Raw genomic sequence first — 12,663 nt, 5'->3', positions numbered from 1 at the left:
TAGCGTATCAGATGAAAATGACGTATGTTTAGTTGTCTGATTTAGTGGGGGAAAGTGGAAAGATGACAATTCAACCACTACATACAAGATATTTCGAGAGGTTTCAAGCCGTGCACTCGTGCAGTGGAGGACCTAAGCTGGGTTTTTTTTTTTTTTTTTTTTTTTTTTTTTTTTTTTTGTAATTTATTTATGATTTATGAAGAGCAAGAATGCAAATTACGAATACGGCCGGTTACAATTTAACTACTCAATTAATATAAAATAAATTCATAAATTTTAATTTATTAATAGTCAGAGAATTGTTAGTCAGTTGAAGTGTATCTCACGATTTATTAATCAAACTTAAGAATGTAAGTTAGGAATTAAAGTAAATAGCCCATATTATTAAGTATACAAATTGGTAAATTTTTGTGTCGACAATGAGTAAAAGGTCCTGATCGAGTACATTTTGTGATGTATATATTAAAGATACATTATTTATGTACTAAATGTACATTATTTGATTATATACAAAATAATGTACATTCAATACTCAAGTAATGTACCTTTAATATTTTAAAGATGTACATTTTATTCATGGTCTACATAGATATGTGGACTATGGTCCATGAATAATGATTAATATAAATTGTAACCCCGAGTGAATTGGACTTTTTTAGATGATAATGTTATAGGATGGTAAATTAAAATGGGTTAAGGATGGTAGATCCTTTGTGCGCACTGGCATCTGGCCCTACAAAGAAACTTCAAGGTGCATAACACAAGCATATCCGAAGTAGCAACTCCACATATGACCCTAACAAGCAAAATTGGAAATTCAGGTTTGTGACAATTTGTGTAATTTGTAAGATTAGCTCAAATTATACTGTATTATTATTCAAAAAGTGGTTTACAAGATAAATGTTTAAATATGTGTGCGTTCTAGCATAGCTTAATTTCAATAAAAACATGTGTCCATTGAAAGACACTACATCATTCTAAATTCCCTCCCAAGGGAATGCCTTTAGCAGCTCTATCTTCCAACAAGTGTGAGGGCTTGAAGAAGTTACCATAGGCCTCGTACCAACTCTTTAGCCTTGAGTATATATACTTTGGCCCAATTGAATCTGCCCAGAACATTATACCTCCACTGCAACCAACAAAACAAGAAGCTCAATTTTCATCCATTTAACCAAACCAGATGAAAGAAATATAACTAACATTATTGCCTTCACTTTCTATCTTATTTTTACACCACACAGATAAATGAAATTGTTGGGCGGAGGCCAGTAAAGGCAATGCCTGGCACCTAGTGACTGAGGGATTGTTGGACGGAGGCCGGTGAAGGAATTAAAGGGCCAATTCCAACACCCGGTGGCTGAGGGATTATTAGGCAGAGGCCGGTAAAGGGACTAAAAGGCCAAATCCAGCACTCAGGGATTGTTGGACGAAGGCCAAAAAAGGGACTAAAGGGCCAAATCCAACACTCGGTGGCTGAGAGATTGTTGGGCAAAGGCCGGTAAAGGGACTAAAGGGCCAAGTCCAACACCCAACATCTTGAAAATGTGTGGTGGTATAAAGAATTAAAGTTTGCACTTTTGCTACTAGCTATAGCTTTTGGCGTAAGTGGTAAGTGCTTGATCTGGCAAGTGGTATCAGAGCCAGGTCATGGGTAAAAATAGTTTTAAGTCGATAGTGAAACTACACATTTGTATTGGTGAAGCTAAGTTTGTAAAAGAAAATAATCCCATTGGTATAACAAACTTGCAAATTGAAGAGTTGAATATAGTTCTTACGTTTCTGAAGGGAATTTCATCCCATGGACAGAAGCAATATCAAGGTCTGAAGCTCTGATAACTATTCCTTCCTCAATAACACGGCACGCCTCATTTATGACCGGAAAGAACATCATCTCCAAGATATCTTGGTCTGTTACAGATATCGACTGCAAATGGCAGTAAGACAAGCATGTAAAGATTCTTATTCAATGATTCGCGACAGAGAATATGTGGAAGAAAGTTGCTGAACTGTGTTATACCTTTCCTCCGGGCATAACTTTTGTAAACCGTCTAGATTCTTCAACGATTTGCAAGACAGATGTATCGGGTTCTGGCTTCTTTCCCTTCACATATAGGTAGAAACCTTTTCCATCCTTCTTACCTGGAATGTCAAAGTTAATGATTCAGCTTTCTCCATGCCTTTAGAAGATTTTATTAAACGCTTGTTGCTACTTACCTGTGCGTCCATTTTCAATCATAAGTTGAACTAAAGGAGACTGGAAAGTTCGATCAGGAAACGCTGTAGCAAATTGCCCTACTCCAGCTAGAAATATGCCATATCCTGACAAATCAAAAAGCCTGCAAATTCAATGGAAATTAAAAAAAATCATTAGAGAACTTATGGCAAGTTGAGGATCATGCAGAAATAGCTGCAGATTGCTTACTGAAAAGGGCCTATCCGCATGCCGAATTCACTGATCACTCGATCAATTCTGAATATATCAACACCCAAATTTGCCAACAAATCTGCTCCTTGCATATATGGGAAGAAGGTTCGGTTGACAGCAAAGCCAGTGCAGTTCTTAACCACTATAGGAATTTTCTTAAGGACTTTTGAAAATTTCAAAACATCAAGTATTACTTGATTAGAAGTGGTTTCTGATCGCACGATTTCCAAGAGAGGCATGACATGAGCAGGACTTAGAAAAGGAGAAAAAGATCATCAATAAATAAAATCTTCTAAATGTTCATAGATATGATGAGAAGACATTTCTTACCTGAATAAGTGTGTTCCCAGAATACGATCTTGGGAATTTGTCCTTGCTCCAACTTCATTAAGATCAATAGTGGATGTATTTGATGCCAAGATACAATGAGGAGGACAAATCTTCTCAATTTCTTCAAAAACTGATTGTTTCAATTCTCGGTCCTCATATACAGCCTGACAGCAAAAAATGATGATAGTAATAAGTAGAGAAAGCCTTTAACACAATCCAATATTAAGAAGTATACGGTTTAGAGAAATCATACATGTCTACAATGAGCAACATTCAAAGTTTTACTTTTAGCACAGTATTTAGGTCAGGTTATTTAGGGCAACACAGAAAAGTGTAAGATGCTAAGGGCTCGTTTACTAACTGGAAAATTTCTCTTGGAGAACAAAAAACAGAAAACATGTTTACTAGCACAATTTTCCATTTTGATAACAGGAAACAATTTTCCAGTTTTTAGAAAACTGGAAAACTATTAAAGGTTGCAATAACAGACAGATGGTTTACCTCTATGACCATATCCACATTTTTGAAATCTTCATAGTCTGTAACACCTTTTAGAAGGGACAATGCTTTCTTCACTTGGTCCAACTTTAGCTCACCTCTTGTTACTAGGCCATTTAGATTAACTGAATAACACAAGACATGTTATATTCTTGAGATGATAATCAGCATATTACCAATATTCTCAAAAGTCATATCCAGGGAGGGAGTACTAACCTTCAATTGATTTCAAGGCCTTCTGAACAGATTCATAATTGACTTCTTTAAGTATGACAGGTATATTGCTGACAATTAGAGCTGTAGCAATGCCAGTACCCATTAAACCACCGCCAATTACAGCAACTTTTTCCACTTTTTGGGGTTTAAGCTGGCTATTGGTAACACTGGGAACCTGCGCATAACAGGACTTTGGGATTGTTTGGAAGAATAGTTATGTAGAATAGACTCTACGTTTAAGCACCAGACACTGCTTATGAATGCATATTTTGATATCGAGAAATACAATTGTACCTTTGAAGTTGCACGTTCAGCAAAATAGACATGAAGAAGACCTCTACAAGGTTTCGACAGTACCAGCTCTCTCGATAACTCTCGTTCCTACAAGTAGTAAAGTGAAATAATTGTTAATTTTTTGTTAATAAACATGAAGACATATACCCATAAACTAAAGGATGTATTTATAGAAAGCTTCACCTTCAATACACCTGAAAGTCCTCCAGAAATAATCCCTTCTTCAATAACATCAAGACATGCTATGTAATGAGGAAACTTTGGATGTGTCTTCATCGCATGTTGTCTTGCAGTTTTCAGAATCTCAGAAGATTTATGGATGGGTTCAAGTTTATCGGTCTTCTGAAGAGTATTGATGTGAGATTTTCTCCCTTCTGCAATATCAAGTGCCCAGAGACGAGAAGCAACTAAGAGCTCCTCAGAAGATACAACAGCATCAATAAGGCCAAGTTCCTTTCCTTCTTCAGAAGTTATACTTTTGGTTGTCTGAAAATGCAGTTGCAGATAGGTAAGTTACCATCATCAGATAAACTAAAAGTTCCTGTTCTGGCATTAAAATTCAAAAGTCTTACCATCAATAACTCAACAGCTTTAGATACCCCAACAAGTCTGGGAAGACGCTGAGTGCCTTATAACATACAAACAAAAATCTAAGTTTCTATGCAAAAGATTTCATATGAACTAAAATTAACATTGAACACGTCACAGGATGACCTTGTTTGGTAAAATAGTTAGTCTATTAGCCAATTTTGGCTTGTTTGACCACTATTAACTGTTTAACTTGGTTAAACAACCAATATGAGTGTTTGATTAATTAGATTTTTGTAACAGTTTATTACTTTAAATTTTAAAACGCTAAAAATTCAAAAAGCTGCTCAAATAAGTTTTCTCAATCAGTTTTTGATAAAGTCATTTTGTGTGTAATCAGCTATTAGCTAACAGCTAATTTTCCAAACATCTTTCTACAATCAGCTAATGCTATCAACTAGTCAAACTCGGCCACTATTACCCAATAAGCTAACAGCTATTTACCAAACACACCCGATGTCAAATTGATAACAAGCCAAGCAATACCTCCACAACCAGGAATTATTCCAAACTTCAGCTCGGGTAAGGCAAGTTCAGATCTTGGAGTTGCAATTCTAGCACTGCATCCCTATATGGAATTAACAAATAAATCTCATAAAACTCAGAAGCTCTAGAATTTGGTAGATTCCATTCAAGCATTAAAGTTGATACTAGAAACAAACCATAGCCAATTCCAAGCCCCCACCAAGGGCAAATCCATGAATGGCAGCAACAGTAGGTTTTTTGGCATCTAGACAAACAAAATGTGAGAAAAATGACCCAAAAAATTAGTAGACAACTCAGGATTTCATAAAAAAAAAAAATGTAACTGCACCAAACATATTACTTTCTATTGTGTTCATTATCAGGTCAACTGAAGAATCTGGCAGATATGAGATATCCCCTGGTAGATCAAAAATGATAAAAAGGAATGTTAATGTGCAATCCAAAGTTAATTATATATATATATATATATATATATATATATATATATATATATATATATATATATATGTTATAAACAAGCAATGTAACTGCAACTACCTGTCTTGTGAATTTTTCGCATAATATCAATGTCAAGACCACCACAAAATTTTCCACCAATGCCTGTAAAGGATAAATTACAGAATTAGCAAACAAAACAAAGGCCCATAACATGTAAAACATAGGCAAACTTTTCTAATATCTCACAAACAGTATTTTAAAAATCGGCCTAAGCGGCCGGTTAGGCACTAGGCGCCCCTAGGCGAAGGCGATTTTAGCCTTAGGCGGCTTTTAGTCGGCCGGCCAACTAGTTGGCCGACTAGGCGCCCTAGGCGTCGCGTTGGCACCCAACTCGGTCGAGTCATTTTTTTTGCTTGCTTGGTTGCTCATCATCTATATTTCTCCAGTCATGTACCCAACTAACCATCTAACATACGTAATTGACTAGTTTGTGGGATTATAGTCTAACAACTCACAGCCCTGAATTGAAAAAGTGGGGACGATATATATACTCAAATTACTAGTTTGTCTAGATGCTCTAGGTGCTAGGCGCACCCCAGACGCCGACTAGCACCTACCTAGCGCCTCACAAAAGATACATAGCAAGTTTGGCATAAAGTCAAATGGCAAAGGTATAGCAGTATCCATTATGTTGAAAATACTAAATTTTCATTTCTTTCTATCAGAAACAAGCATTATGACAACAAAGAAATGTTTGCGTATTTCATTTTTACATCTATAAAGCTTCTGTGTATGAGTATTATACCGTAACAAGTACGGCTTAACACTCACCAGTCAAGACTACTCCTTTGACATCATCCCTTTCCATTGCTTCTTGATAACATTTCTTCAATTCGGCAATCACTGTCACCCACCATTAATTGTTAATGACACAATGATCACAAAATTAGATAGTTGAAGATGTCCATATATATAATTGCATTTACAAATCCTAAACATCTAGCAATATATATATATATATATATATATATATTTTTTTTTAAACACACACACACACACGGGGAAAACCAAGGAACTAAAGTAACATGTGAGAATGGAGTACCGGTTGGGCCATTTTAGATCGACTTTATTGAATATTAGAGGAGTCATCTTTTTTGAGGTTGAAAGGCAGAAGGTGTTTGATAAAATGTGTGACAGAAATTCAAATCTAGTATACTTTAAACTAAGTAATGGAATAGCATATGATAAGCTTGATGAAATCCCCTTTGCCGTTAATACATTGTAAATTGGGCCTATTTGTTGCATGAATTTTTTATTTTTTACCCCTTAAAACGGATAAGGGTAAAATATACGCTGTATATCATAATCAAATAATTTATGAATATTTTTATTATAGACGATAAATAAGCTAATTAAAATATATAAAGAACAAGAACAAAATATAAGACTTTCAAATAAATGAGGATCAACCAAGTGGCTTGTGGTCCACTGGTATTGGATGGCTCCCCTATGTGGGACGTCTAGGTTTCAAGCCTCGGTGTAGGCATAGATTGTATGGGTATCCCCCTTCCTTTGTAAAAAAAAAAAAATAAATGAGGACAAACCACCTTATAAAAATGAACTATATATACAATATAATTTTTAAAAATGTCAGAATGATCTATTGCAACAATCGGAAGTGAAGATAAAAAATTCAACAGATCAAATTAAGTTACAACAGCCAAGAATTCAAAATCAAAGTTATCACATTTCAACAGATAAATTTGATTTTCTAGAAAATGACATGAAGACTTGAAGATGAAGAACAAGTAAGTGAGTAACGATACAGGAAAATATACAAAAGAAAACATCAAGATCAAAATCTCCATGTTTCAATCTTCATAAGAAATATCTAGAAAATAGACTTAGCAATTTCATAAGCTTTATTATTCTAAAAGTCTCTAAAGAGTTGGAGAAAAAAATTCATTTTTCTTGTAAACACTTTCCCTATTGAGTGTAGGTAGAGGGCACAGTAACAAAAGAGTGTTGTGAATACCCTGAGGAGTTCAAGATTGGTGCAGAAGCACTCCAAGTAGTATTAGTATTGATTGATATAGTGAATTCCTCAAGGATATAGGAGTAGAGTGGAGTAGAAAGACTATATCAGCTTCGAGCCACTATAAAATTCTTACTCTCTACTTTACTTTATTTTATTGCTTTATGTACTATTTTCTTTTTTCTACAAATCATCTGCAATATTCTAACATCTTACTCTTACGTACATTTATTCCGCAGTGCACCATATTTTATGTTAGAATATTTTCAAGCCTAAATATCTTCTATACTTAATTTATTTTTATAAAAGCTTAATCTTCATTGTTGTGAAAAAGTTTAAAAAGTCTATTCACCCCACCACCTTTATACTTTTCGCCACTACCCTACCAGGACCCACACATTTGTATATTATTATATTTGATTTACGAAAAAAAAATCCTGTACGTTTTGGGTGAAACTCTCCTTATAATAACCTTAGCCGGTAAAGACTAGAAGGAGATAAATCAACCTAAGTTCGTTATCTATAACTGACTAGTTTAAGTCGAGAAGATCAATAAGCTGCTCCTCCAAAGAGTCTATGAAGACCATGTACTATGTTTTTTTTTTTTTTTTTTTTTTTTAATTTAATGTCGAAAGATTATGTCTAAAGACTAGTATTAATATTTGTAAAATTATGTGTGATAGATTCGACCTACAGAATTTTAGTAATTCTTTCTATTTAGCTTCAATAAGTAACATTCTCATTAGTTGGATGCGTTTTGTACATAAATGTACAAAGATTATTCAATCTCGCAATGATTTTATACGCACACGACTAACATGTGTGTACAAATATAATATTACAAGTATATGCATGTATCGTGCACGTATAGTACTATTAATAAAATCAATATATAGAGACCTAACAGACTTTGACTATGGTGTGTGGGAGTAATAGTGCACTTTTATATTACCTAATTAAGGGAGTGTTTGGTATAGTTAATATAAGATTACTTATAAGATAATGTGAGTATGGTAATATTTTATTACTTTATTTTATTATTAAGTTATGAGATTACTTGGTGATGTTATATTACTCCAATAAGTTGATGTGGCAATAATGCTTGAAGGTAATTTAGTTATTTTTTGAGAATTTTTTTTTTCAAGGAGATGGGGAGATATTTTATTTATCATGGAATGTGAAAATAAAATATCACATGATAGGACCATTTTGTCCTTAAAGAACATTTTTAATTACTTTAGACCAAAATGTTTATAATAATTTTTATTATATTAATTTAAATAATATGTAATTATAATATTTTAATTTATGATATTGTATTTTATGAATAAAATTTTTTTTATTTAAAAATCACTATTACTTTTAGGAAAAAACTTGTGTGAGACTGTCTCACGGATCTTTGTTCGTGAGACGAGTGGATCAAGATGAAACTATAATACTTATACTAAAAAATGTAATAACTTCCGTTATAAAAGTTGTACTTTACAATATTTTGGACAAACATATTCTTACTGTTATAACTTCCGTTATCTTTTTCACTATTGTTACCATGCACATGCATCCACCGTATATCTTCTTATCTTCTTCAATAATAATATATACATATATATATTGGAGGTATATGTTAATTATTTTCTAAAATATAAATATTAAATTTATAAAAATATTTTATATTATTATTATTATTTACAATAATTTAAATATTTAAACTTTAAAATAAATCTAAAATTTTAATATAAAATATTAATATTAACACATATTTTATTGCACATCATGCATAAAAAAAATACTAATAATGTGTATAAAAGTCATACAAGTACGACGTATGCTTGTGCACATGCAATATTTGTGCAGAAGTCATATAAAATGGGGCTTTGAAAGGTACGTGGAAAGGATAGGGGAAGGGTAATATTATAGTATTGTCCTGCCCTCATGTGGCCATGTGATGATATAAACACGCGCACACACCGTTAAATCGTTAAGGAAAATACTATATTGACTTTCACCTTTTGCTCCCAATTTATACTTTCTCTCACAAATTCTTGATGTCGACATTTTTATTAGGATCCACATGATAATAGTATTTTATCATTGTTTATCAGGTCAGAGAGTAAAAGTAATGAAGTAGAATTTAAGAATACATGTAGTAGAACACAATAGTTACTATGTGTATAAAAATAATACAAGCACCTTGTCATATTAATAAAATTGAAAGAGATGATCAAAGTAGACAGATACCTTATATGTATCAGTATCTGGTCATGTCTGCTCAATTATATTGTGATTTATATGCATCTTTTTAAACGTTTTGTCAGGCAAGAGTGTGGGAGACCCTTGGAGGTAAGGATTCAACCTTTTGAGAGTTAATTAAGTTGATTAGGGCTGTGAGTTTGAATTGGTAACTATATTATTATAAGTTTGACTCAGGATTAGTCTTTTTAATTTGAATCAGTTAACTATGTGCAACTTCAATTGGTTTACTTCGTTGTGGTCCTTTGTCGGCTAGGGGTTACGTTGGGAGGAGGGGGGGGGGGGGGGGGGAGTGGGGGATAGTTTAGTATTACATACCAGATAGTGTCAATGCATTTACTGGTGGATTGAAGAGAGTAATCACAACAATTCCATCACTTCCAATCTCCATTGCCACTGGGGTGCTGTTGCTTCCCATTTCTCGATCTCAAACTCCTGCACTTATAATTCTATCTTTTTCAGAATTACGTACAGTACAATTTTGACAGTTTTACAGCTAATACTATTTACATAAATATAACTATATTGCAAAAAGAAAAAAAGAAAAAGAAAAAAAGAATGAATTGAATAAAGATGTTAAACTCACAAAATATATTGGAAATTTGAAGCCAAATCTGATGAAAGTGAGAGAATTGTGCTTGAAGGTATATGGCCAAACTGCATGGTATATGCCAATTTATAGGCATACGCACCAAGTTTTATAACTATATTTTATTACATCTATGCCTATATGTCAATTTGCCGACATTATCTACTATTAATATTCCAATGATATATATAATTATAGTATTGTACAGCTTGACTGAGTAATTCTAAAAATATAATACAAATGTATTCATTTATTCTTGTTGGCTGCTCAAGAAGTTGGACTAGTTGCTCTTCCGACCCAGAGTACGTAGATTCTAAGGGGCGGGGTAGAGTTTGACCATGCGGTAAGGGTTGAATATAAAACTTTGTAGTTTTCAAGCTAACAACATGATAAATTTAGTTGGAATTATGCTAAATATAAGACCAAAAATACTAATGAACAACTGCTATAAAAAATTAAATTTGAAACATTATAATTATCAAGTCAATTATTTGATCAAATATGATATAATATTGTATACTTATCATCAACAATTCTGACTATGCTTTGAATAACTTTACTTTTTCTCTACTCAATTGCTCCGTATAACCTCATCTTATTCACCATATCAATAAGACGAGTGAAATACGTATCTACTGTTTTTGTAGAGGTCATCTCACAATTATCGTACAACATTCTCAACGACTGTAACTTAGACTTCTGTGCCCGATCGACACCTTTGTTTAACATGTTTAAGATGTCCCAAACTTGCTTTGTTGTTTGAGCACGAACTAATTGTCCAAAAATGGGTAATGAACACCTTGGTGAATCTGATCCAAGGCCAATCGATCTCGCCTTGTAGCAGCTGCATCAGCTCCTTCGGGTAGACCGAGATCAACAAAGCTCCAAAGATTTTGAGCTTTCAAATGTATGGACATCATAATTTGCCAATAATTGTAATCGAGTTTCTCATCCAATTTGAGACCCGACCATATAATATTGAAATTTACAGTCATATTTTACTACGAAAAATATCTCGGGGTTGAAAAGTTAACCTATGTAAGATATATTAAATATAATATATCTATATTATATATATAAGTATATATAAATAAATAAATAAATATATATATATATATATATATATATATATATATATATATATATATATATATATATTGAGAGAAAGAGAGAGAGGAATAGAAAGGAATGAAATGATAAAAGAATTTGATTGCTTGATTAATAAAATGCATGAGTATATTCTATTTATTGTGAAAGAAGAATAATTAACCAAGCTAAAATTTATGACTAATGTTCCATATATGTTAATCCATTACCCACATACAGCATTACCACACCACCACCTTCATTATTTCTAACAAATTAACTAATTACTTGGTTTAATCATTATAATAATAATATTATTATGACAATAAGATTAATTCGTAGTAAAAAAGGAAAATAGAAAAAGAGATTAATATATACTAATAATGTTAGTAGTAGAAAATAAAAAATAAAAAAGGAAACTTAATAATTAACTAAAGAAACGATATTAACTAATTAATTAATTAATTAATTAATAATAATAATAATAATAATAATAATAATAATAATAATAATAATAATAAGAAGACGAAGAAGAAGACGAAGGAGAAGGAGAAGGAGAAGGAGAAGAAGAAGGAGAAGAAGAAGAAGAAGAAGACGGTTAGATAATCTGTACACAATACTTTCAACCACACACAGTACATTCAAATCAGAAGGGAAGATTTTAGAGAGCATGATTCAGCCATATAATCACGGGAGTTGACCACAGTTGGCGATCACCACCGGCTTTGAGCACCTCCCGGAGCCGGATCCAGCCTGCTCCACCTTCTTCACCACCTGGCTGAACACCACGTGCTTTCCATCCACCCATTCGATCTTCACCGTGCAGATGAAGAACTGAGAGCTAGCCGTTGGTGTTGGGCCATGGACAGGATGCCAGGGCCGGTGTGCTTCATCACGAAATTATCGTCCCTGAACTTCGATCCATAGATCCACTCTCCTACAGTGTCGTTTCCGGTGGTGAAATCACTGAACCCTTGTAGTGCAAGGGCTTGCCGGACTTTCCAACGCCCTTCTCACCAGTGCAGAGAGCACGGAAGTTCTCGGCGGTCTGGGGAGTCGTATCGGCAAACAACTCCATCATCACAATACGGCCCTGGCACATGATAAGTTGCTAGCTACTAACTTGATCGTGAGGTCTATTAAAGATACAATCGGGGATGAGATAGATTTGCGTAGAAGTTCTCTTCTAATCTGGGTAAATCCCCGATTCCTTCTCTAAGGTAAGGAGCTCCAAGCCTATTTGAATGTGAAGCTTTAACCTCATTACAAAACTCATTCCAAGAAATATCACTCTTATCCAATGAATCTATGAACATAAAAAATTTAATCTGTAGGATGAAAATAATTATGTGACTATTAAGACCACAGGCATATCTTAGGATGATATAACCAGAGGATAAGCATAAGGTTAGAATGAGAGCAAACCTG

The 12,663-nt window shown here is 33.5% G+C and overlaps 1 protein-coding gene and 1 pseudogene across 1 annotated transcript; both read right to left on the bottom strand.

Annotated features, from left to right (window-relative positions):
* Positions 1 to 850: 850 nt before the first annotated feature.
* LOC109178711 (peroxisomal fatty acid beta-oxidation multifunctional protein-like) lies at positions 851 to 10,223 on the bottom strand. Its single transcript, XM_019328248.1, has 18 exons — positions 10,147 to 10,223; positions 9,879 to 10,000; positions 6,107 to 6,178; positions 5,375 to 5,437; positions 5,178 to 5,234; positions 5,014 to 5,081; positions 4,838 to 4,919; positions 4,336 to 4,391; positions 3,947 to 4,249; positions 3,764 to 3,850; positions 3,470 to 3,644; positions 3,257 to 3,378; positions 2,756 to 2,919; positions 2,423 to 2,677; positions 2,215 to 2,336; positions 2,018 to 2,139; positions 1,776 to 1,924; positions 851 to 1,129 (listed from the first exon to the last, which is right to left on the bottom strand). Exons 2-18 carry the CDS (start codon positions 9,976 to 9,978, stop codon positions 973 to 975), a joined length of 2,154 nt encoding a protein of 717 aa, XP_019183793.1. The 5' UTR covers positions 9,979 to 10,000; positions 10,147 to 10,223; the 3' UTR covers positions 851 to 972.
* Positions 10,224 to 11,922: 1,699 nt separating this feature from the next.
* On the bottom strand, positions 11,923 to 12,337 carry LOC109178672 (annotated as a pseudogene).
* Between the last annotated feature and the right edge of the window lie 326 nt (positions 12,338 to 12,663).

This window comes from Ipomoea nil, unplaced genomic scaffold (assembly GCF_001879475.1).
Source record: "Ipomoea nil cultivar Tokyo-kokei standard unplaced genomic scaffold, Asagao_1.1 scaffold0865, whole genome shotgun sequence".
NCBI classification, from domain to species: Eukaryota; Viridiplantae; Streptophyta; class Magnoliopsida; order Solanales; family Convolvulaceae; genus Ipomoea; species Ipomoea nil.
This window is presented reverse-complemented; position numbering and strand designations above follow the sequence as displayed.

Bases quoted from the DNA above. Each gene is read 5' to 3' on its own strand.
- LOC109178711 (XM_019328248.1), bottom strand. From the start codon at position 9,978: ATGGGAAGCAACAGCACCCCAGTGGCAATGGAGATTGGAAGTGATGGA. The intron at 3,851-3,946 runs GTGAAGCTTTCT...TACTACTTGTAG, and splicing joins GACTTTCAGGTGTATTGAAG to GAACGAGAGTTATCGAGAGA. The intron at 3,379-3,469 runs GTTAGTACTCCC...TGTGTTATTCAG, and splicing joins GGCCTTGAAATCAATTGAAG to TTAATCTAAATGGCCTAGTA.